This window comes from Podarcis erhardii, assembly GCF_964252035.2.
Source record: "Podarcis erhardii genome assembly, chromosome: 1".
Classification (NCBI taxonomy): Eukaryota; Metazoa; Chordata; class Lepidosauria; order Squamata; family Lacertidae; genus Podarcis; species Podarcis erhardii.
Genome location: NC_138497.1, coordinates 43,328,689 through 43,354,453, shown reverse-complemented (window position 1 = coordinate 43,354,453; position 25,765 = coordinate 43,328,689). Strand labels below are relative to the sequence as shown.

The 25,765-nt window shown below is 40.1% G+C and overlaps 1 protein-coding gene across 1 annotated transcript in view; it reads right to left on the bottom strand.

Moving 5' to 3' along the window:
- KNL1 (kinetochore scaffold 1) overlaps positions 1–25,226 on the bottom strand; it is a 31,676-nt gene extending 6,450 nt beyond the window's left edge. The window contains exons 1-18 of the mRNA XM_081858372.1: positions 24,553–25,226; positions 21,440–21,491; positions 21,122–21,161; positions 18,052–18,111; positions 16,843–16,904; positions 15,639–15,685; positions 15,493–15,529; positions 14,625–14,662; positions 12,849–12,901; positions 8,474–11,413; positions 7,990–8,128; positions 6,411–6,478; positions 5,985–6,080; positions 5,447–5,562; positions 3,506–3,596; positions 2,233–2,349; positions 1,135–1,222; positions 397–480 (exon numbers count right to left, since the gene is read on the bottom strand). Of these exons, the coding sequence (XP_081714498.1) occupies positions 397–480; positions 1,135–1,222; positions 2,233–2,349; positions 3,506–3,596; positions 5,447–5,562; positions 5,985–6,080; positions 6,411–6,478; positions 7,990–8,128; positions 8,474–11,413; positions 12,849–12,901; positions 14,625–14,662; positions 15,493–15,529; positions 15,639–15,685; positions 16,843–16,904; positions 18,052–18,111; positions 21,122–21,161; positions 21,440–21,474 (4,111 nt within the window). The 5' untranslated portion in view covers positions 21,475–21,491; positions 24,553–25,226. The remainder of the gene's footprint in view (positions 1–396; positions 481–1,134; positions 1,223–2,232; positions 2,350–3,505; positions 3,597–5,446; positions 5,563–5,984; positions 6,081–6,410; positions 6,479–7,989; positions 8,129–8,473; positions 11,414–12,848; positions 12,902–14,624; positions 14,663–15,492; positions 15,530–15,638; positions 15,686–16,842; positions 16,905–18,051; positions 18,112–21,121; positions 21,162–21,439; positions 21,492–24,552) is intronic.
- Positions 25,227–25,765: the final 539 nt, after the last annotated feature.

Here is a 25,765-nt window from a genome sequence, read left to right as displayed (position 1 = left end):
CTCAACACGCTATTAGGTTTATTCTCCAAGGCCAAATGGTGTTCAGTTAAATTCCTACATGGATGTAATTTGTGTAGAATTGAGTGAATCCTACATACAGGATATTGTATATGAAGAACCTATAGGTGTTCTGTTCACAGCATGTACAGTACATGCACTGAAAAGATGCAGCCAATCATAGCTTTCCAGAGCTCATACATGTAGTAATCTCCATGTAGATCAGTCAAAACAGCCCCAAGTACAGGAAAATATCCGTCAGCAATGTCAGGACAGAAAGATGCATTCTACAACTCAGGTTAGTAAAAAAGATCTGGAGACTATATAATAAACACAGCCACAGCAATTTCAGTGTCCTAACAGCCTTCTGTATCATGCAGCTCAAAACAGCTCCAGTACCTTTCTCAGTGTCTCTCATCTTAGACTTGTATTCTGCAATGGCATCATTGACATCTGGCTCAGACTCTTCCAATGCAGAAGTTTCTAAAATTAAGCAGTGTTTTATAAGAACATTCACTTCAAAAATGCTATACATATACTCCGGTCAACTTAGCAGGAAATACAACCTTTGAAATTATGCTCCCAACTTTGAGTTTCAGGTGTATTCCCAAAAATGATATATTTGTAGTTTGAGATTGGCTTTGCTCTACACTTTTGGTACACAGTTGAGAACATTCAAAGACTTCTTGTTTCAAGTCATGCTCACTGATTTGACAGGATAGTGAGAAAAAGAGAAAACTCTATATTAGTTATCTTTCTACAGACATCCTACAATAAAGGCCAGTGGACATTGTAAATCACCACAGCAGAACATTTTACTTCCTGTGAGGCTCAATTTTCTAAAAAAAGCAGTTCATCCATTTACATATAGACTAATAACATGCTGACTGTATCCACAAAAGCTTCAGAAGCCAAATAATTTCCATTGTCTAAGAGGACTTATTCTACGTCGCCTGTTTCTCTGCATGGCTCTTAGCTTATTAGTCCTATGATCTTAATGTGTATAAGAATGTTGATTTCTTTTTGACACCAAAGTATGCCCAAATTATGTCAACAGGGGTGTTGTTTTTTATTTTTTGCTTTCTTTAGTCTGCAAAGAAATTGGCTTTACTGGAAAAGTAATTTTTGAGACTGTACCTGTTTCCAGAGCAAGAAGACAGCTGTCCATTTCCTTTATAAGTTCTTCTACTTTAGCCAGTCTTGACTGTAGTTTTTCCCACTGAAGCTTAAAGGTAAAAATGTGGTTAACTGTTTATTATTAGTAGTAATATAATATGTAAAATATGGTTAGATTCTATTTTAGCAAGCAAATATTATTAAAGGGCATTTCTGGCTACTAAATAAAACCATTTTTTTTAAAAAAACATTTATCTATTACATATATTTCCTAATGGTCTTTCCACCAAAGGATGGGCTATGGCCCACAGAAGCTGTTTCAGCAACATGACAACAGTAGGTATCCCAGACTTTTTATTGGGCCCCAAATGAAATTAGTTTACAGTATCAGATTAAAACATGCAGGAGAGAACACCAATGCCTTTTTACTGATTTGTAGGGGAGAAGGACTAGAATAGAGGCAGTTTAGTACACTAGATGAACTGCTATATTTTGATGCAGGGTCTTGTTCAAGTAGGGAATCCGCTCACTAGGTAGCCTTTATCTCAAAGTCTAAACCTATACGTTAGTAAACAAAAATAAGAATTATAAAGAATACTACAAACAAGCAGATCCACCGAACAGGATTATATGTTTTAGCCATAGAGCTAAAAGTTACATTGAAACTATCTTTTCCCGCTGCTTTCCAAACTAAGATACACAACTCCTCTAGCACCCATGCTATTTCCCCATTTTATTCCATAATATAAATGTGAAGCTAAATCCAGGAACCAAACTGTGTGGGAATATGGTCATTTGTCCATAAGAGGGACAAATGACCATATTCCCACAAAACTGTGTTTAAGGACATGAGGAAATAAGACAACCTCTCTCATATGCAGCAGTTACAGTGTTGGACTTTTAACCAGAGACACTTTGGTTCAAATCCTTGCTTAGGCATGAAGCTCACCTCATCTCTCAGCCTAACATATCTCATAGTTGTTGTGAGGAAAAAATCAGGACAGTCCTTTGTAGAATGCCCAGAACTCATTGGAAGGAGGGCAGGATGCAAAAAGGAAGACATCTCTATACATGGAAAGGCATCCAAGTATGATCTCACTGGTTACCTCAAAAATTTACCTGTCCATTTTGCACCAGCTTTCTATATAATGTTGCTTTTCCTTTGTGAGCAAGAACTTTACTCTTCTTGAGGAAACTGGATTTCATTTCACGTAGCCCTTCTCCAAAGCGTTTCAGCTGCAGTGAAATAGAATACATTAGCAGAATAAGGGAACTGGAAGTGAACATAATAGTTTTATTTTATTTTTTAATGACAGAACCTCTCAAGCGCACCTTGGTTGGCAGTGGGAAGCACCTCAAAGGCAAGTTGTCCCAGGAAACACCTTCTTTCCCCACCCCTATGTGTTGCTTGTCTGCTCACCGGCTGCAAATTTAAGTTCTTTATGGAGGTGTCCCTAGAGTAAGTTGCTTCACCCTTCATTTGCAATGTGTAGTTTGGCCCTTGGTGCATGTCTGCAACAGATATCTCTCTGTGTGTGCTCATTATTTGTATAAGAATATACCACAAAACTAGTTTATGCAGACAACACCCCATTTGATTAAAAGTACCCTTCAATGCCACAGATCTAGATTTTATTGCATTATTCCTCCCTCCACCAACTAAACAGCCATTTTTTCAGTGTTTTATTATACTGATTTAGAAACATCACTGAGAAACTATCTCCTCTTACATTAGCCTGACCACTTTGTACAATATATTGCAGAGGCCTATACTAACTGTGTCCCACTTGTGACCACGGTATGGTTGATGAGACAAAAGAGGAACTTCCAATGCCCAAATTGTGGTATACCCTTCCTGTGAGATCCAATTGGCTCCTTCTCTTACAGTTTTCCACTAACTGACAAAGTTTACTTTTTTGGCAATCACTGGTCTTTCATTTTTTAATGTTTTGATCTGCCAAGCCTGCTTCTGCCTTTAAATTGTTTTATTTCTATTACAGTGGTACCTCAGTTTTCGAGCGTCTCAGAAGCCAAACATTTCAGTTTTCAAACGCCAAAAACCCGGACGTAATTGCTTTTGTTTTCAAATTAACCTCGGAAGTTGAACGGCTTCTGCTGCGTGTTTTCCAATTGAACTTGAAGCCATCCCTTTGTGCCTCAGTTTTCAAATGTTTTGGAAGTTGAACAGACTTCCTAAACAGATTACGTTTGAGAACCGAAGTACCACTGTATGGGATTGTTGTTTTTAATTGTTGCAGACTGCCATGAGAGATGCAAATGCATTAGAAGTCTGTAGCTTTCTAAACAAACAAACAAACAAACAAACAAACATACATACATACATACATACATACATACATTTAATTATTCAGAATGAGTCAGCTGCCCATACCTCCTCATCCGAACAGGTTCTCATTACTCCCCATAGACTTTTGTTCACATTCACCAGAAGTTTATGCTGGTATTCGGCATACAATTTTAATCTGAAATATTAATTATAAATAATGATTGTAATAATTATATTGTGCAATTTTTCTATAAAAATAGGTGCCGGAACTCATCATGAATGCCTCCCTTGTTCTCTTAGAATGGCAATGGTGCCCACCTAAAAGGTGCCAGAACTGAGTTCGAGTGAGTTCCAGCTTGAAAAAAAGCCCTGGTTATATATAACATTTTAATATATTATAATATTAGCATTCTGATGTGCTTCTATCTTAAGAGAATAAGCAGCGCCTTCAAATGACCTGTGATTCTGGCCTGGAATATATTCTGCTCTTCATAGATTTTAATGTTGAAACTATTCTAAGCTAGCATTTCTGAGAACATAATTTCATTGGGCCAACTCCACTTGTGGCCACCACTTGTGGCCAACTCCTAGGCACTGTAGGAACAGAATGCTGGACTAAATAGTCCTTTGGTCTCATCCAGCAGGATTTGTCCTATTTAGAGATCATGTGTACTGGACTACAGTATGCTGTTGACAGCATCCAAGCCAATGCAGGAACACATTGGCTAGGATCCAAAAAGCCCCATCTGTGTCACTTAGATATCCTCTTTTTCTGACTCCAGCTCATTCTGCTGTGTCAGAGGTCACTGCAGGGTTTTCAGGTGCCTCTGAAAAAGGGGACTGAGGTGCCCTAATGCAGACGTAGCAGCACCTCATATGGGCCTTTCGCTCTCACTGCTTAAGGGTTTTTGAGGTATCTGTGTGAAACCTTCCAAGCTCTTACAGGAAAATATACCTCAATGAGGTTTAGCTGCTGTAGAACATGATGATCTACTACCTAGCCACATATTTCACCTACATTTAATTCACCTCACTTTGACCTTCAATCATATTTAACTGCTGGGCTCCCTTCATCATGATCAAAGGCACCTTATATCTAGAGATGGAAGTAATGTACTTTATCACAACCGTTTCTGTTCTGCACATGTTCACCATTAAGCCCCATTTCTGTGTGAATTTAAAACAACCTTAATTTTTTTCACAACTAAAAACAACATTTTAGTAAATAAACAAATGTTAGGTTTGTAATATGGTGAACTGAAGGATGCCTCTTAGTTATTTTCTTGTTCAGTTTTATTCTAATTAGAACAGCTAGAAAATACAGCTCCTTCTACACAGGTTGAAAATATTTGTGAAAATGCTCCAGGAAGCAGCCATATATTATTATGTGTATAATTATTCCTAAATAATTGTAGTGGTGTGGGTGTGTAAGTGTAACGGTGGTGCCAATGTTGACAGCCTCCTTTTTTCTGTACAATTACCCTGGAAGAGGCAACATGTAATGAATGACATCCAGTTGCTTCTTAGAGCATTTCTTGAAGTATAGTGAATAAGCCAAGTTTGTTCTAAAAGGTAGAGTAAATTAAATCCTCCAGCATCTCTACCTAGGCCACATCTTTCTTCATTCACTTCTTTTCTGTATACATACGTAAACAATAAAACAATTGTGGAAGCGTTTCTACTGGGGGGGCGGGAGATAACCATTTATAGTTGCCTGATTTTTTTTATCACCAATTTCAACCTCTTCTAGTTAATAAGAGGGTTCAGATAATGGATATGGCCACTGTATCCCAGAAAATTGAGAGCAAAGGGTGGGAGGGAGGAAAAGCTAAATATGGAAGAGATAAGTGCCTGCATTCTCCAGTATACTTGTAAGGCGCACAGACAACTTCAATACCTGCATTTAAAAGAGCTTGTGAAACTCCCAGCAAAAATGTCATGCAAACCCTACTGAAGAGATCAACTTATATCAATGATAACACACATCTGACAGAAATTGCAGTAATCAAAAATATACTCTATGAACAAAATTTGCAAGTATCTTACTCTTCTATTATCTGGTAGAGAGCTTGGCAATCTTCTTTGTAAATTTGGAACTTGGGACAGTAAACGTACTCGTTCAAAAACTCATCTTCCGGGGTAAGAGCTGTGTTAACTGCATGCTGTAGAGAGGAAAATAAAAGTCAACAGGGTTTCATATATTTAAGAGTCCAAAAGACATGATGTATATTCAAATAGAAGAATTACAGCCAGATGTTAAGTGTGTCTTTATTGCTGCAGGAGTTCTGAATAGAGGCTTTTTAAATTGCCCAAGAGCAAGAAAGACAAAAGCAAACTTTGGCCAAGCTCATGGTTAATGAAGCTGTCGCCGACTGTAATGGTTGCATGAAGAGTTACAAACGCACATACAGTACTAATGGATCTCAGTTAACATATGGTACAAGTCATCACCAAGCTCATTCTGAAACTGAAGCAAAAAGTCAAAAAGAGTTGATGAGTATATATAGTGTGGGTCTTGTAACGATTTCCAAACACATATTTTACATATGTTATTAAATGTAGACCTGTATGTTTGTATGCTTACTTTGGGTGAGACCAAACTCTGGTGAGGAGAATGTATCACATCAACTTGGAGGAGTGTGAAAAATTCACCGACTGTGATAGTACCATCCTGCAGTTTCTGAAAATGAAGTGTTCACACATAGCTACTTAAAATAGGCTTAGTATTACCTGAGGTTCTAGATCAAAAACAAACACAAATCATAATACTAAGATTAAAATGATAAATTAATAAAAAGCAGCCTCAGCTGAAACAACACAAACACAACAAATCAACAGCAGTGACATTCAGAGGCATCTGGTAATGGAGAGAAGACTATCTGAATGTCTTAAATTACACATCTAAAATGGAAGCCTGCTGAATATCACTAAGGGTGTTATTCTATAACTGCAGCAATAAATACACTGTTCACAGAAAAGAGAATTAAAGGGCTTTAAGCTTCTTACATACCTCCTTCAAATTTTGGTCACAAATAATGTTCGTGAGAAGCGGAATCTCCATTTCACTATTTTGTTGAACTAGGGGGGAAAACAGACATGCTAAACAAGAAATTGTGTCCCAATTATATACAGAATACCCACAATATTTCAATGATATGTAAAGGCCACTTCAGTCTAGACTAGTGGTCTGAAGTGATTTTTATTATATGTGATTTAGGATTGTGATCTTTGTTAGATCAAGTCCTGGTGGTCTCTGAGATCTTAACAATGAAGTGCCTGTAACCAAGTAGATCTGCACCCCCAATTCATAATACGAAGGTTTGTTGTTTTTTTTTAAAAAAATACAAATAGCGTAGTTAATAACAAAATGCTGCTCTCAAAATACTAGAAGCATAAAAAATGTTATGTAAAATCTTTAGATGATTCAAATGCTATTCAAGGCAGATTACACGCAGCAGCTCCTGATGCTCTGACCAATGCAGGACGTGTGCATTTTCCTTTGCTTCTAAATCTCAGGGCAACTGGCAGTTGGAACAGTTTTTTCCGGGGGGGGGGGGGGGGAGAACAGCAGCTCTCTGCAGTTGCTCATTTCTGACCAATGGCCGGAGCCAGGCTAGTTTTCCCCTTGCCCTTATGTTCCTCCTGGCAGAGAGAGGAGGCACCATCCAATAGCCTTCGGTAGACAATTTAATACATGGGTATCTTCTAGAATTTACCAAAACAATATGCAACAATGCCAGAGAGTTTACTTCCATAAATACTGGGGCAAATAGCCTATCTATATTCATCATACCCTGTGTGTGGGCTTGCTGGCTCTTTTTGAAAACAGAACACTGAAGGAGATGGACTTCTAGTCTTAGCCAGCAAGGCAGCTGCGTTCTTAGCAGTGCCAAAGGAAGAAAGGGTGAATTGTGGTAAGAGTATGACTGAAAACTGTAAGAGAACAGAGGACCTGGCACTTTTTTCCATTATAGCTTCCCACTTTGAAGAAGCATCTCAGAGGAGACTCTAATCAGAGGTGATGGTTTGGATTCCAGGTAGGTTAAGTAAGTTTACAGGATATTTTTTTACTGGCTTAACTCACCACTATAGCTATCTGCACCCACTCAAAAGTTTCACCAGAGGGTTGGAGTGGGTGGGGCAGGGATACAGGGCTGCTGAGAAAGGAAAATTGCCCCAAACTAAGTAGACCTCAATTCACTGTCCTCTCCTCCAGGAGCTTCTTGCTCTAAGATATTGTTGAAATGCAAAGGGGGCAGGGGTGGGTCTACTTGGACTTACAAAAGTAGAACAGTAACCTGACGAAGCAAGACTATGCATATGGGCACAAATCAGGTATAATCTTTTGACAAGTTATTTTGAGAAATTCCAATGGAACCCTTAGATGACACTAAATACAAGTGTGTCTCATTTAGAAGCTTGTCTATCCTATTTGCATAGGTGTGCTTGTGAAGCCATTCATTCCTGAATACCTCTATCATATACAGCCATTCATTCCTGAATACTTCTATCATATACAAGATACTGTAGTGTTCTTTACTGATGGAATTTGTTGAAATCAATATAATCAGATAAGAAGGAATTCTTACTAGAGAAGTCTGTATCAGCCTTAACCGAATCCAAAGAGCTGCTGTTGCTGCTTTGCTTCTTTTCCATATTTGTAGCTAATAGGTTGGTAACATTTTCACCTTCCTGTGTTTCATGAGCTAACATTGTGCTGGAGAGGGGCTAAAATAATAAAAAAAATATTCAATAAAAGTTAAATTAGCAAGATTATTTTGTTGATACAGCAACTCAACTATTTCTTTGTTTGCTGTGGATCACCAAATATTTGAAAGACCAGCTGATTTTTAAAAAATGTTATTTCTTACCCACACTTCAGGAGCACAGCACTACAACTGAAAGAATAATCAGTTGCTCCAAACCACTTAATGAATTTATAGCTACTATACCATTTCAGCTTCCTTTAGGATAAAACCCACTGTTAAATATGTACTTTGTTCATTAATTCATAGGTGATTTTATAGACTCAAGAAAATGTGACCAAGTGCCAAACAATCATCTTAAACCCACCTGCTTGAACTCTACTGCATCATTCCAGCCCTCGTCTGTCTTGAGCTTCTTTTCCTGCTGAAGTTTCTCATCATCTTGATTCCAAGATCTTCTCTTCCTGTTACTTGTTTCAAACACTTCAAGCAGACAGCCTCCCGTATCAGCAAGCTCCTTTTCATTCATCAGCTTTTCTAGCACTTCACAACCTAAAGACTCATCAAAATCCATTTCACCTGCACATGCAGGAAGCAGCTCTTCATCTATATAATGAGATGGACTCAAGTTGGGGGTAACTTTGTCCAGGGATCTCCTGAGAAACTGAGTGATTTTTGAACCTTGAGTTTCTACCTTCTCTTCTGATCTGGCACCAATATATTCTACATTAGAAATAGTAGGCTTCCTTTTATTTGGCAGTTTAGGTGGGAAGATACCCAGGGCTGATTTTTTCATCTTACAGCTATCATTCCACATGGCATTTAAGGGCACAGAGAGAGGAGCAACATCTGTAAAATCATTGTTTGTCCACTCACTAGAAGCAGTAGGAATATTAGATACTTTTTTTACATCTTCTCTCAACTCCAAATGATCAGCTGGCTTCACTGCCATTTGGGGCAATTCTTTCCCAATGTCTTGAGAGGGTAGGAAAAGTTCAGACTTCTTCCTATTATCATTAAGCTTTGAACAATCACTGACATCAGATAGTTTAGACAAAAGGATTGGTTCCTCCTCTGAAGTAACGTTATTGATGGGAGGAAGGTCCATGTTAGTAGCTTCTATATCTTGCAATGTCCCCCTACATGGAGGGAAAGGTACATTACCTAAATTCTGTCTTAAGTTTTTAGTTAGCATTTCTTGTTTCTCAGGTGCCTCCAGGTTCCCATTAACAGCAGCACTAGGTGGCAGGATTGTGACTTCTGTACCATCCTGGTAGAATGCAAATGAATCAGTCTTATTGGGGTGGCCTAAGAGCTGAGCTTGGCTAGCTGGCTGGCAATACATGGATGTTCTGCTGTCAAATGGCATTGTCTGCCTTTTAACCATTTCTGTGCCAGCCATAGCTAATGTTGCAATTTGATCTGACGAGGGTTCCCAGCCAGCATCCATTTCCAGCTTCATCACCTTCCAAGGCAAGTTTCCCTTAGGGTTTTTAGCAATGGAATAAGATCCTGCAATGTTCATATCATCCTGATGAAATTGTATACGGGGGGAGTTTTCTGACTGGGAGATGTTATCAACATTTACAGTTATTGTATGGCACTTTGTCATCTCCATTTCATTATCATGTAGGGCAAGAACATTATTATCTGTAACTGAGCCTGGTATTGTGGTATTGCTCATCTCTTGCTGCGGCAAAGACTTGAAACATCTGTTTAAAAATGCACTCGATATGGGTTTTGTTATTTCCATTGAGTTATTACACATTATCGTTTTATTTGCAGGAACAAAAGTAGTGGATTTTGTTATTGCTGCATCACTGCTGTGTGTGGACATACTGTTTTTATCTACTGGAGCTGAGGACAGTACTTGAGTAGCTACCTTGGCCCATGGGATAATATCACTGTTTACTGACACTGTATGGCTCCTCATAAACGTCATCTCATTGTCTTTATTCAAGCAACACATGGTCTCTTCCTTGGCTGAACTTGATCCAATCACCTTGTCCATCTCTTTTTTCTTCAGCTGCAAAGGCTTGAAAGTAGTATCTTCTCGAGATGTATTGATTATGTGACTTATAGGCTTAGTTACTTCCATGCCGTTATTGTGCACATACATAATCGTTTTACCTTCTGGAAAAGCTGTGGACTTGCTTATTGCCATGTTACTGCTAAATACAGACATGTTGGTACTCCCTGCAGGTATCCATGATTGTGCTAGAGGAGCTTCCTCTACTGCCATTGTAAGGCTCTTGGTAAACTCCATTTCATTGTCTTCACTCTGGGGAAATACAAGAGTTTTGTCACAATCTGGTCTGGTTACATTAGTTGATCCCAACTCACTTTGTTTTTGCATAGCTTGGGCACCAGCAGCTTTTACAGGTTGATCTATTATGGTTGTTATGGCTTTAGTCTCGTCCATGTTGTTATGATAAACAGTTTTATCCAAAGGTTGTAAGGAGGGCACTTGAGATGTTCTTTCACACTGCTGTATATCATACTGCGCTGCTACTGTACAGCTCTTGGTAAACTCCATTTCATTGTCTTCATTCAGCGAAAATAAAACTGTCTTATCTAATAGAGTTATACCTTTCTTACCAATTCCCATTTCTTGAGATGACATATCTTGGAATCCAGCAGCATTTATAGGATTATCAATTAAGTATGTGGGTTTAGTTATTTCCATGTCCTCACCAAATCCAAATATAGAAGTTTTATCTGCAGAATTTAAGGATGCTGCATTGTTTAAAACCCCACTTTTTCTATTAGTGTTACCATGCAGAACAGGCATAGAAGTAACAGATCCAAAGGGCATAGAAAATGCAATAGTTCCCTGATAACAAGACACTGAGGCATCACTGCTAGCATTTTTTATGCTAACACCCCCTTCATTAACGTTTGCATAGTTTTGCCTGTTAGCGGGTCTTCCAAAATCTGTGTTCTTGCTATTTCCCCCTTCTAAGTAGGTGTATACATTCTCCTTTGAAGGACACACATTTCTTTCTGAAGCCTCTGAAGCAATGGGTGAAGGAAATAGTTTAGTGGACTTCAAGCTTTTCAAGAAGTCATCAAAATTTATTTTCTTTGTGTTTTCAGTGTTTGTCTTCTGTTGAGACAAACAGGACTCATTCCCCTTTGTAGCGCAGCTATTAAAACTGAGATCATTCATTTGTATAACTTCTTGTTTCAATTCAGTGGCATGCTTAATTATTATAGTGTGACCAGACGTCATATCCATTTCATTTTCATCTGAGAAGAGGAGCGTCCTATCCATTTTGCTCCATTCTTGCCTGGTGTTTACATTATCCTATAAAAAAAAAGAAAAAGAAACAAACTGCTTACTGAAATTTATGTACAGGCAGCGACCACTTTAAGCACATCCAACTGACACACGACTGCCAACACACGGGTCCTTTTGGAGGGGAGGAATGGGGGTGGAACGGGCTCATGCATGTTCCACTGATGCGTGTGGGGTCCAGGAATAGAGCCCCCATGCAAAATGGTTGCCGCCTATACTTAACTGCTAAGCACATTTAACCTAACTTTCAGATACCAAAATGTTAAGGCCAGATTACACTACTGACTAGCTAAACAAACAATGTAAAGATTGGGGGCTGGGAGGAACCAGGTCTTCTAAAGTAAATAAATACAGTCATACTCGGACTGAAGTAGCTTCGGGATGAGTATTTTCGCGTTGCGCTCCGTGGTGACCCGGAAGTAATGGAGTGCGTTACTTCCTGGTTTCGCTGCTCGCGCAGACGCTCAAAATGACATCACAAAATGACACATGCGCGGAAGCGGCGAATCGTGACCAGCGCAGATGCAGCTTGCGTTAGCTTCCGGATGCAAACGGGGCTCCGGAACAGATCCTGTTCGCATCCAGAGGTACCACTGTACAGTTCGTAGCAAAAGGAAGAACAAAGAAACAGTGGGGTCACTCAGAGGAGAAGATGGTGAAACACAGTGTACAGTGGTACCTCGGGTTAAGTACTTAATTTGTTCTGGAGGTCCGTTCTTAACCTGAAACTGTTCTTAAACTGAAGCACCACTTTAGCTAATGGGGCCTCCTGCTGCCGCCGGAGCACGATTTCTGTTCTTATCCTGAAGCAAAGTTCTTAACCTGAAGCACTATTTCTAGGTTAGCGGATTCTGTAACCTGAAGCGTATGTAACCTGAAGTGTATGTAACCCGAGGTTACCACTGTATTCTTCAGTGTGTTGCTCTTCATTTTGTTGACAGCAGTCTTTGCCAATCTGGTGTCCTCCAGATGTTAGACCAGAAGGCCCAACAACCTCAGCCACCATGACATCATTGAAGTTGTAGTTGAACAACATGGGGGGGGGTGGGCAGGCCCAAGAACATCTGATTGATGAAAGCTAGTATACAGAATTTTATACTTGAGTGAGGCAGGTGGCAGCAGAGGGACGAGCGGTCCGAAAGGAGCCCTTTCTTGCTGCTGGTCCCGCTGCCACCGCCCGCTTCTCACAAGAGCAGGCACAGGAGCCGTGGTTGGGAGAGGCACTGGGCTGAGCAGCCCTGAGAGCAGCCCTTTTGGGCTGCTTGTTCTTCCTCCGCTGCTGCCGCCGCCAGGTTTGTGGTGTGGTGAACCGGCTTATACTTGAGTCAATAATTTCCCCCAGTTTTTTGTGCTAAAATTAGGTGCCTTGGCTTATATTCGGGTCAGCTTATACTCGAGTATATATGGTATTATGTTAGAGGAACAAATGTATTTTATTTTTTACCTCCAATTGTTGCAAAGGTGTCCTGATGGGAGCATGAAGTAAGGTGTTCATCCCTTTTGAGAAAAAAAAATCAAAAAATTGTTTATTTTGAGGGGGGGAAAATCCCTTTTGAGAAAAAAAAAATGTTTATTTACGCAATTGTTTATTTATGCAACAGACATTCTGAAGCCAAAGTATTGGCTGGTTAGTTCAAATTAATGCATGAATTTCAGACGTACCATGCTTCCTGGCTTTTCTTGCCACCTGGGGGTTGCTAGGTCATAGGAGCCATAACTGCCACAATTATTCTATCAGACTCCAGACTGGGGTGGCTGACCAAGAGATCTTGTGTGTGCCTCCATCAAGGTTTGTCCATTTTTTTTTAAAGAACCAATTATTCCCATGTTGTGAATCCAAACTTTTATTGGCCTAACTGTAACTCAGAGCCCCCTAAATCCGTCCATTTTTTAAAAAAATAAATTTATTTTACTGATGAAAAAGATCACAGAAACTTTGTGCAAAGTAAAAACTGGCCATTTTCACTTTGGCCCTCCGAGAATTGACCATGATCTGGAAAAGGTTAGCCCTAGTAGCCCTAACACACACACACTCAGCTACTTCACGTCTGCCTAGGCCTGGGCAATGTAGCGATACACTGAGCAGGACTGGTATGAGGAGCGGACTGTGATGGCGGCTTCACCCAGCAGTATATTGCGGGTGACACTGACACAACTCCTGAGTCCCTCTGCTACCAGCGCTGCTTTCGACATTCGGCCGCTGGTAGCAGCAGAGGGACTCAGAAGCAGCTGCAGTTTCACCTGTGATATACTGCCAGGTGAAGCTGCCATCGCTCTGCCCCTCACACTGCAGAGAGAGGAGTATCACTGGGACAATACAGCTTGTTCCTTTCCCAGCTTCTTTGGGCTGCTATCGCCCCCCTCCCCCAGCTAAGCCTTGCAAAGAAGCCCTGAGGTCCCTCCTGCTCGCAAGCAGCAGGGATATCAAGACTTGCTCAGCTATGGGGCAGGAGCAGAACAGGGGAATCCCCACTTATGTGTTTAGGTGATGTGAACAATGGTCCAGAATGGAACCCCCACATAAATGAGGACTCACTTGTATCACATAGGAGAGTTGCACAAAGAAGGTGGCCAAGGGAGCTGTGGACTCAAAAAGGTTGAAAACCACTGCTTCAGGGTGCAAGCCAACTTCCCACTGGTGTGGTTTTACAGAGAAGTAGAGCCACTGCTGCATCCACACCCACCCAGTCTCTCAGTGGCCATAGAGGAAGGTAGGTCAGGATCAGGTCTGATCCCTGTGTCAGCTCCAGGCTTGTGCACCAGTCAGGTCTTATCAGGCCCAATGCCATCACATGATGGCAGCAAAACCAGCTCAGGACCCATTGGAACCTGGGCCAGCTCAGACCCGCCTTCTCTCTCAGAATACCCGATTTTGAGACTTTCTGCTGGCCCCCACCAACAGGGATACTGCCAGTAGCAAAGGTACACTTCCACCCAATCCAAAGCTTTCACAGTCTGGTGTAAGGGGCACTGGTGTTGGATTGCTGTTCTAATCCAAAATCGACAATTTCTTCATCCTTCACAGCAGCTCGACTGTTTAGTTCTTCCAGCAAACTTTCTATGTCACCACATGGGATCTGAGGCTTTATTGCCACAAATTAAGTATGATCTATGTCACTTCCAAGTAGCAAATATATTTGCAAAACCATATCATACAAAATTTTAACATATTATCAAAAAGCAGTGGATATTTAAAGGTAATTGCTGTTTTCATACGTACCAGTGATATTACACAGGTCGGCCTCCAGTTCTGCATTCCTTAAAAAGGCAGTAACAATAAATCATAACTTGATTTAATTTATATCAAAGATTATCTCAACAGGAAAACTAGCAATTAACAGAACTATAACTGCTGGAATTATACCACTACTTCTATTATACTATGACCCTGTTACATGCACTTTAATTGAAATCCAACCCACCATTAAGATCAATTACAAATGTAGTTATCAGTTAAATCACTCTTCCAGCTCTAAAGGCATGTAATAAAGTTTCCTATGCAGTAGATCCCTTCATCAAGTCAATCATTCTCACATTGTCTATTGGAATATACCAGCATGCCATGAGAAAGCAATAGACTGAGTATCCCAATCACTCCAGAGTTAGAATTTATGCCCTCAGAGGAGGCTGACTATTGCCATCTTGCACACTCTAGGAACAAACCCTATCAGGTGGAATTTCAGTCCATGAAAATTTTTTTCCCATTTACCAGAAGTTTAGGAAACACTGCATTAAGCAGTCAACACTGGTAGAAGTATTATATGACTGGAAATCATGTCTCAGACTACAATGGTACCTTGGTTTACGAACTTAATCCATTCCAGAAGTCTGTTCTTAAACCAAAGTGTTCTTAAACCAAGGTGTGCTTTCCCATACCAGCAGGGGACTCAATTTACAAATGGAACACACTCAACAGGAAGCGAAACGTTCTTATTCCAAGGCAAAGTTCACAAACCAAAACACCTACTTCCGGGTTTGTAGTGTTCTTAATCCAAGTTGTTCATAAATTAAGCTGTTCTTAAACCAAGGAACCACTGTACTTTAAAACTGAGAAATCTGTTCTATTAGGCAATTCATTTCAGGCTTACTGATTAAATGTGTCTTGATTCTTTGCTGTTGCTGTTCCTAAAATTAAACAAAAAACATCATGAAAGAAACATCAGCATTGATGTTGGTGAATGTAATAAGGCTCTCGTTATCATCCCAAAACATAAAAATGAACAAAAGTTCTCACCGGTATGGTCTGATACCTCAGTGGCTGGAGGATCTGATGGGAAGATGCTAAAACACACAGACAAAAGGAATTACAATTTTACTAACTTGGAAATATTTGCTGTAAAGAAAACAAACATTCATATTATTTATTTATTTATTTTCTATACCGTCCTATACCCGAAGGTCTCAGGGCGGTTCAAATACATAAAATCAAAATACAACAACCCAATAAAAAAACCCCTAAATAAAACCCTATATGTGCACCGACTTTGATTTTGTCACAGCTCAGGATACAAGGAGTCCCTTGCATTCATGCAAAGTTGGAACTAAAGTATGCTATTGGGAGAGTGCACAAGTTAATTATGGATAGAGCAGTTAGCCTTTATAACATAAAAGTTTTAAAACTTGATTTAACCTTTTATAATTGACAGGCTGAGTTTTTGGCCCTTTCTTAAAACGTATCCATTCATTTGCTTTTAATTCCTAGCTTGGTTGTAATGTATTGTTGGATACAGTCATTTGTATCTTGGTGTTTTCTTACACTACAATCCACATATTAAAATGCATTATATTCATATATTGTGAATTGGTTTGTTATGATTTAGATGAAGAGCAGTACATAAATGTTTTAAATAATTAAAAACAGTTCGCTCCCCTTGCTTCTCACAACCCTGGGAGATGGGTCATGCTAAAAGCGAGAATGAATGGCACAATATGAACCTGGGTCTCCCAGTCCTAGGCTGACCCTAATCACTAAGCCATGCTAGCATAAAATAATAAAAATGTGTTTCTATTGTTTGTGCTTAGAAACTGTCTCCATTCCACAAATAGCACTATTTAGTATATTCTGACAATAGCAAAAAATCTGCAATGCAATGAGACCAAATGGGATGTCAGTACACACCACAAGCAATGATCCATCTTCCAAACTTGTTTCCAAATGTGTTAAAAAGTGGTAATACTAATCTGTAGCATAACAGTGCATATTGTTTAGGACTGTCAGAACAGCATGCTGGGATTTTTAAATACCCCATACCCCATTTTCATTAAGCAAAGAACAGCTAAATTGATATTTTTAAATCTTGCCTTAACAAGCATTTCACTCATCAATCTAAGAGAGAATGTAGACAGCTGATAAGGATCTATACCTTTTTAAGTGGAGTTTGGGGCTGTTTGCATTCAAGACCAGTTTTATAGATCTGCTACTTTAAGAATAAGCTTACCTGATAGTAGCTGCAAAACTGACACGCCTGGAGTTTCTCTGACGTTTTTCAACATTGCAGTCCTGAATATGCAACACAGAAATTAAATGCATAGGCAGCAACTTTTATATGAAAGCTTTCAACCAGGATACTTGATATTAAGTGTTATTATTGAAAATTAACCTTTAGGAACAGACTTATATATCTATGGTACCTGAACACATTTAAATTGCAAACATGCTAAATATCCAATGCTCATGGAGCTGGTTTTCAAGTCACCCAGTACCACAGACAGTTTGGATTGCACCCATACATGCAAATTAACCCGTTGGGTGAAATCCAATGCTTTTGATCCAGCAGAGCAATCTGCTAATGTAAAATGAAGGGAGGCAATTTTCTCTGATTCCTTGGTCCCTTTGCAACACACCCGCACATTTTTCATGCTGCTTTGAAAGGTCCCCCAAGCAGATTTAAGGAGCTGTAGCAGGAATGGGGAAGTGGAAGAAACCTCCTTCAACCCCTGTGAGCCATTTTGATTCAATCACATGCCATTTTCTTTTGTCCACTGGAAATGAAATCAAACTTTATGGGCAAAGGAACTGGGCTTCTTAATTGAAGCCAATCAACTGATAGATAGCTCTTGCACAGGCGTATAATAATAATAATAATAATAATAATAATAATAATAATAATTTATTTGTACCCCACCCATCTGGCTGGGTTTCCCCAGCCACTCTGGGCGGCTTCCAACAAAGATCAAAAATACATTAAAATGTCACACATTAAAAACTTCCCTAAACAGGGCTGCCTTCAGATGCCTTCTAAATTTCAGGTAGTTTTTTATCTCTTTGATACCTGATGGGAGGGCGTTCCACAGGGCGGGCGCCACTGCCGAGAAGGTAGCATATGTCGTCAGATGTAGCACTGGTAGGCTGGGCCTTATTGGCCAAATTAGATCCCCTAACAGGCTTAATTAGGCATGCAGACCAGAGGTTCCCCAACATTACATTACCAGGCTACTCCACTGCATCGAAAGCTGCTCCGCAAGTGGGATGGCAGCAGTGAATTTCACCCACTAACTTGAGACAAGGCTACTTCAAAATAAATATGTCAAGAAGTTATACACTTTTTAAAATATAGACATATTTTTTAAAAAATTAACCAGTGGTAGGTTACAGACACTGACTTATATTTGGAGATGACCTCACTTATATGTAATGTAATGCCTACCTGAGTTAATTCATTTCCACTCCCTAAGTCACGGAGAGGGGTCTGGGGAGCTTTTAAAATCTACAAAGGAAATAGGCATCATTGAGAAAACAATTTCTGAAGCAGCTACAAAACTATTTCTTAAAGCAACATTGCATATTACACAGTAAACGGATTTCTGGTTTGTGGAACAACTTCTGCTATTCAAAATAGTAGTACTGTATGCATATATCTCCAAGATAAAGCCTTTTAGAATGCACTAATGCACTTAAAGCAGATTTCTGAATTGTCACTCAGGATAGTAATTCATTCCTTACTATCCTTGTAATTTTTAATAACCAAGACTGGCAGTCTGAATATTTCAAGTCAAAAGCAGATGAACACAAATGTATAACTTGCTGTTAAAATGGAATACACAAGACGAAATGGTTAAATCGGCTATGATAAAATGGGCACAGGACATTGGGCATAACATTATGTTTGAGGACTGGGAAAGGTTGTGGACCACTGGGCTGAACTTCACCGCATGTAATGCTCTGAAGGAAAATGTAATGAAAATGATATATAGATGGTACATGACCCCAGTTAAACTTGCCAAAATATACCATTCGTCTGATAATAAATGTTGGAAATGTAAAGAAAATGAAGGAACATTCTTTCACCTCTGGTGGACATGCCCTAAGGTGAAGGTCTTCTGGGAAATGATATATAATGAGCTGAAAAAGGTATTTAAGTATACCTTCACTAAGAAACCAGAGGCCTTCCTTCTGGGTATTGTCGGCCAGAAGGTGTTAAAGAAGGACCGAACATTCTTTATGTATGCAACAACGGCAGCAAGGATTCTCATCGCAAAAAACTGGAAAACTCAAGATCTACCCACACTGGAAGAGTGGCAGATGCAGCTGATGGACTATATGCAACTGGCCGAGATGACTGGCAGAATCCGTGATCTGGGAGAAGAGAAGATGGAGGAAGACTGGGAGAAATTCAAGATGTATCTACAAAAACATTGTAATTTGGTTGAATGTTAAGAAGGATGCTAGATTATAAAAAATTGGCCACCACTAAATTAGATTTAAATTTGATGATAAGTGAGACTAAAGAAAATATAAATTTTTTTGGAAGAAGTGCTAGATTATATTTGAATGAGTGGACATGAGATTGTAAACAAGTTGATAATTTGTTTGAAAAAAAACTTTTAACGATGTAAATGGGAGCGGGAGACGCGAGGGAGTCCAAAGAAGTGATGAAATTGTTGTGATAGAAGTAAGATTGTTTATTATTTGTGCATTTATATTTAAAAACTTTAATAAATATTTATTTAAAAAAAAAAAAAGCAGATGAACACACTCCAACTGAAAAGAAGAATGGAACTGTCCTAAAGAAAATTACCAAATGTATTTGCTATGTCTGCAATCCAAATAAACATTTTCATGTATGGAAATGAACTTCATACACTGTTGTAGCATTATTTCCATAGATAACACTGCAAGACACTTGGAACCAAACAGTCGCTTGCATTTTTGTCTGCAGAGCTGCAGTAGCAAGAATTTCTATAAAATCTGTCTGAGGCTTTCCCCCTTCCCTATGCACAAATGGCTTAAGATTCAGTCTACAGATTGTTCTAGAAGTTTCACTTTGCAAGATACCTCAGAAAGCAGAAAACTTAGCATATGTATTAAATATAGGTTCATATGACAGCTTAAACAAATGTTTAAAAAATATGTTTTAGCCAATTATTGACAGAATTGTCACAAAATGCAGAGTTTTAGATCATGAAGCTCTATAAGAGCAGAGTACATTTAGTATCAGAAAATTAGCTCTCTCTTTTTTGCCACCATTACAGAAAGAGGCACAATATATATGTAATGTTTAGAGTCTTGCTTGCTGAACAGAATATTCAGAATTTCATTATGATACATTCTTTGAGTCTGGGAAGTCCTGCTCACTGCCTTGCAGGCCTTTTTCTACCTGGCCTAGGAGAGTGCAGACCTGATTGACTCCAGCTGCTACGTTATTTGGGGGCGGGGACACCATTTTGGAAGCAGGGGTGTTGCTGTTATTGATTTTTTGTATCTTTATGTTGGATGTTATGATTTATGAGGAAATTGTTTCAGTTTGGTTGTATACCTTTTGATGTTTTATTGTTTATGACTACTTTTGTTATATTTGTAATTATATATTTTTCATGTTGTAAGCCACCTTGAGCATGGTTTTAACTATGGAAAGGTGGCACACAAATAAATTTATGTATGTATGTAGCTGCAGGTCAGGAATAAAGTTATCCCTAGGACAGGAATAAAGTGGATAATACATAGATAATTGAAAAGGTTTTGCATTGCATTTATTTTCATTTTATTTATTTTATGCATTTATTTCCCACTGTTCATCAGGTGGGTTACACAATAAAATGACAAAATGTAGGATGTAATCAGGCCAACTATAATCATTAGCACAACAAATACAAAATCATTAACAGGAGGATAAGACCAATGAACTAATTTCTCTCTGTACAAGCGAGTGAAGTCAGGATTACTACGCTCTACTGTGGCAACGTGCTCAGGGAAGCCATTTTGAGAGTTAAAATGTTAAGCAAGGAAGCCATTCTGTTGATCTGGCCAGGCCCCCATATCCAGTAAATACACTCAGACACCCACTACCCAGAGATAGGCTGATAAAGATTACCACATAAGGACATGGAAGACATGAATGTCCAACTCCTCATGCCTTATCTCTAGGCAGGACCTAATGTATCTATCTGGAACACAATCTCTAGGCAAAGCAGTTCTTATCTCCAGGCTGAACCTAATGTATCTATCTGAGTACTGTACAGTATGTGTAATGCTGTAACTTTTGTTTGGATAAAGACCTGATTTAAGAATGTACTGTATAAAGGAAAGCCTCCCCTGTTTGGAGGGGCCGGACTTTGGAACTTATTCCTCTGCGCCATTGCTTGCCGCCGGCAAATAATTAAAACTTTCTTGCTTTATTTCTCTGACTGCTGCATGGTCATTTGACTGGCCTAACCAATTGCTACATTTCTTCTAAAAGAAAATCTATATATATAGGTCTTATTCAAAGTTACACTTACTGAGGAAATCCTTCTTTTCTTTCTGCCCTCTGTGAAGTCACTAAAAAAGAAAAAGGAAAACTCTGTGAAAGTTAAACCTCAATCCTCCTCAACACACCTTATGCAAAATTGTTTCCAGTGAAAAGCAAGAAACTTTCTGAAAAGTAAAATACAGGTTTAAAATTTCAGAACTTTTATGAAAGTAAACAGTCATTACTCAAATACAAAGCACAGCATTGTAATCTCACAGGCCACCAGCTGATAGAGACATAACAATCAGAAAATAAAAAACAACAAATTGTCATCATAGAAAAGGCATGCACTGAAAGCACAACTTACTTTTCATCATTCATTTCGGAATAAATCTTGTCCATTTTGGAAGACTGGTTTCCTACAACAAGTGCAAAATTAGTCTTAAAACTGTGTGAAAGCACAGTACAACAAGCTGCCACAGGTGTTCTTTGAGACAAAATTAAATGAAAAATGATGGACACTACAGTATTTGGCTACCATCAATTAAACTCTCTAGACAGTTTATAAAGCAAAACCACACGTTATAAAATATTAAACCTAAAAAATACAGTAATTTTTAAAAAGAACCCAATAAAAACAATAAGATGTTCCTTCTACTACAGAATAACACAATTTGCAGGCCAGAATAAAAATCATACTGAAAGAGCAAAAGTGTATAGTTTAGTTATAACCACATTTAAATACTGAAAGACTAGGATTGGTTTTAAAACACAAATTCATAAGTTTGAGTGAATAAAATGGTCTTCAATGGGTGGGAAGACCATAAAGAAGATGCCAGGCGAGCCTCTCTGGAGAAGCTATTCCATAACTTCCCATGTAGCCACCCACTTAACTTCACAGGACCGCAGAAATGCTCCCCCCAAGTCTTTTTTATTATTTATTTATTGAATTTGTATTTAAAGAAACAACTATGTGATCACCAATAGTCAGCATGGATTTCTGAAAAATAAGTCATGTCAGACTAACCTGATCTCGTTTTTTGACAGAATTACAAGCCTGGTAGATGAAGGGAACGCAGTGGATGTAGCCTACCTTGATTTCAGCAAGGCATTTGACAAGGTGCCCCATGATATTCTTGTAAAGAAGCTGGTAAAATGCGGTCTTGACTATGCTACCACTCAGTGGATTTGTAACTGGCTGACTGACCGAACCCAAAGGGTGCTCATCAATGGTTCCTCTTCATCCTGAAGAAGAGTGACTAGTGGGGTGCCACAGGGTTCTGTCTTGGGCCCGGCCTTATTCAACATCTTTATCAACGACTTGGATGATGGACTCAAGGGCATCCTGATCAAATTTGCAGATGACACCAAACTGGGAGGGGTGGCTAACACCCCAGAGGACAGGATCACACTTCAAAACGACCTTGACAGATTAGAGAACTGGGCCAAAACAAACAAGATGAATTTTAATAGGGAGAAATGTAAAGTATTGCACTTGGGCAAAAAAAATGAGAGGCACAAATACAAGATGGGTGACACCTGGCTTGAGAGCAGTACATGTGAAAAGGATCTAGGAGTCTTGGTTGAGCACAAACTTGACATGAGCCAACAGTGTGACGCGGCAGCTAAAAAAGCCAATGCAATTCTGGGCTCATCAATAGGAGTATAGCATCTAGATCAAGGGAAGTAATAGTGCCACTGTATTCTGCTCTGGTCAGACCTCACCTGGAGTACTGTGTCCAGTTCTGGGCACCACAGTTCAAGGAGGACACTGACAATCTGGAACGTGTCCAGAGGAGGGCAACCAAAATGGTCAAAGGCCTGGAAACGATGCCTTATGAGGAACGACTAAGGGAGCTGGGCATGTTTAGCCTGGAGAAGAGGAGGTTAAGGGGTGATATGATAGCCATGTTCAAATATATAAAAGGATGTCACATAGAGGAGGGAGAAAGGTTGTTTTCTGCTGCTCCAGAGAAGCGGACACGGAGCAATGGATCCAAACTACAAGAAAGAAGATTCCACCTAAACATTAGGAAGAACTTCCTGACAGTAAGAGCTGTTCGACAGTGGAATTTGCTGCCAAGGAGTGTGGTGGAGTCTCCTTCTTTGGAGGTCTTTAAGCAGAGGCTTGACAACCATATGTCAGGAGTGCTCTGATGGTGTTTCCTGGCCCTTGTGGTCTCTTCCAACTCTATGATTCTATGAACTACAGTATTTGACTTTTAGAAGACATCTGAAGGCAGCCCTGTTTAGGGAAGTTTTTAATGTTTGATTGTATTTTTAATAGTTTGTTGGAAGCCGCCCAGAGTGGCTGAGGAAACCCAGGGGAAAATTAGTAGTAGTAGTAGTAGTAGTATATACCATGGTTCACAACATAAAATCTTAAGCCAGCTGTCATCTTTCCGGTCAACTTCTCCTCCAGTTTCTGCTGTCATTTAGTTTTTCCTGCCGCCCCCCCATGATCAGGTGAGTTAGTTTGAAAGTATCCCTTCTTCAAAGCACATCTCCGGGGGGGGGGACACCACCATGATGTAATTCAATTATCACAAATGACTCTTTAAACTGGGCCTTTAGCAGCACACTCCTATAAACGTCTACTCAAAAGCAAGGGGGCTTACTCCCAGGAAAGTGGGCCTCCAGGGCTCCAGCCTAAATCTAGCAAGCCAGAGGCAGGAACTTCTGGCAGTACTATATAAAATATTACCTCGCTTGCCTTTTCCTTACTTCCAACAAAGGCGGCAGCAGAAATGCGCTAACTCCAGGTTGCCCCGCAGTGCACGGTTTACTCGGAAGTAAGCCCCGCTTAAGTCAATGTCGCGCGCTAGAAATGGGTCAAGGCGGGAAAGAAGTTAGGGGAAAGCTGCTCAGATGTTGTTAGCCCAGAGACTGAAAGAAGACGTAGTCCCTACCAGAGAGGAGAGTGGCAGATTAAACGGGTGGATTATGACGAAATAGCAAAAATAACCGGAAGAATTAGAAACCAGGAAGACCAAAAAATTTAATAAAGATAGGGAAAAATATATAATTTACCTTAAAAATCATTGCAAACAGTTAACAATATTAGTAGGATTGGAATGAGACTTGTAGTTTAACGGTTGTGGTGGAGATTTAATAGATTTGGATTAATAGAGAAGACACAGGAGGAAAAAAGTTAACGTACACAAAGGGGAGGAGAGAAAGTTCAGCGGAATCGATGGGATTCTCTTTTTATTTTGGTTGTTTGTAAATTTCAAAATGTGAAAAATAATTTTTAAAAAGAAAAAGAAACCCGGGTTAAAGCAACTCGGCGCGGGTGGAGAGCAGGAGGGCGAGGGAGGGAGCAGCACTCCCGGCCGGAGCCACTTCAGGGCCGCCAGCGCCGAGTCCAGAGCCACGCGAGGAAGGAGATTCGGGGAGGCCGCGAAGCGCTTGCCGGACTAAGCCTCGCTCCCTTCCCCTCACGCCGACGCTTCTGGCGCGACGCCCTCGCTCCCCGCTCACCTTCCCGGGTCCGGTCTCCAGCCGCACACCCGTCTCCTCTGAGGCCTCCCCGCGACTGAAGGCACAGCGCCCGACTAGGCTGCGCGGGATTCAAAATAACCGCCAGACCGCGCGCATGCGCCTCCAACCGCCAACCTCGCTTCAAGGCCTAAATGGCGGTTTCGGATTGGCGGCGCGGCAGCGCCCTCGTTCCGTACAACATGGCAGCCTCCGGGCGGTGAGGCCTACGGAGCCACCGCCGAGAAAGGGATAGGCAGGAACCCGCGAAACGTTCTGTGGCTTCTCGGGAGAGTTGTTGTCATTCTTCAGGACATTCGTTGTACCGCACACGGCGTAGCGTTTGCTGAGGGGCGACGGTATATTCGTCTAAACTGGTGGGTGGCGAGAGAAAGGTTTGCGGTTGGAACAGTTCCTTATAGGCTTGGAGAGAGTGGAGGTTTCTGTGACGAGGTGGCCGAGTGGTTAAGGCGATGGACTGCTAATCCATTGTGCTCTGCACGCGTGGGTTCGAATCCCATCCTCGTCGGAAGTTTTTTGTTTAACGTAAAACAATTCGGCGTGGCTGCTTCTGATCTTTATTTACTAAGCGGGCAAATTCTTTAATATGTGCAGGACAGGCAGTAATGCAAAGCCAAGTGTGTCGGGGGTGAGAATCTGAATCCCGACTTATTCATCCACTAATGAGGTTTACTTGATGAAACTCTTTATTTGGGGTGGGGAAACTTCAGTTCAGAAGCAAAATGGAAAACCCTTTGACAGCCGCCGTGCAATAGAAACAATAGTAATACATTTGGAAAACCGTTAAAATTATATGCATTGAAATTCAACTAGGGGGATACGAGGAAGTCACTTAACAATGTTAAGAAGATTAGTTTTAATAAGGTTATGATTTATGTTTGTTTATTTGTTAGCGTGTTTTTAATTTTGTGAAAATCAATTAAAAAAAATTGGGGGGGGGGGGAGAAACAATAGTAATACAATTATGATCATTATCATTGTACTGTGCTTGGGAGGATGGCCACTGCTTTCCCCGTAACTTCTGAATGTGAAGGAAGGCAATTTTCTCTCTTCCTAAGAAGCTTTACCCCGAAATCGTAAAAGTCAGGATGACAACTGTGCTGAATGAACTTCATTCTAGCCCCCTAAAAGAGCTCACGCCCTCCCCCGCAAAGGAGACAAGGTGACATTCAATGTTATTCCCATATTGAACTTA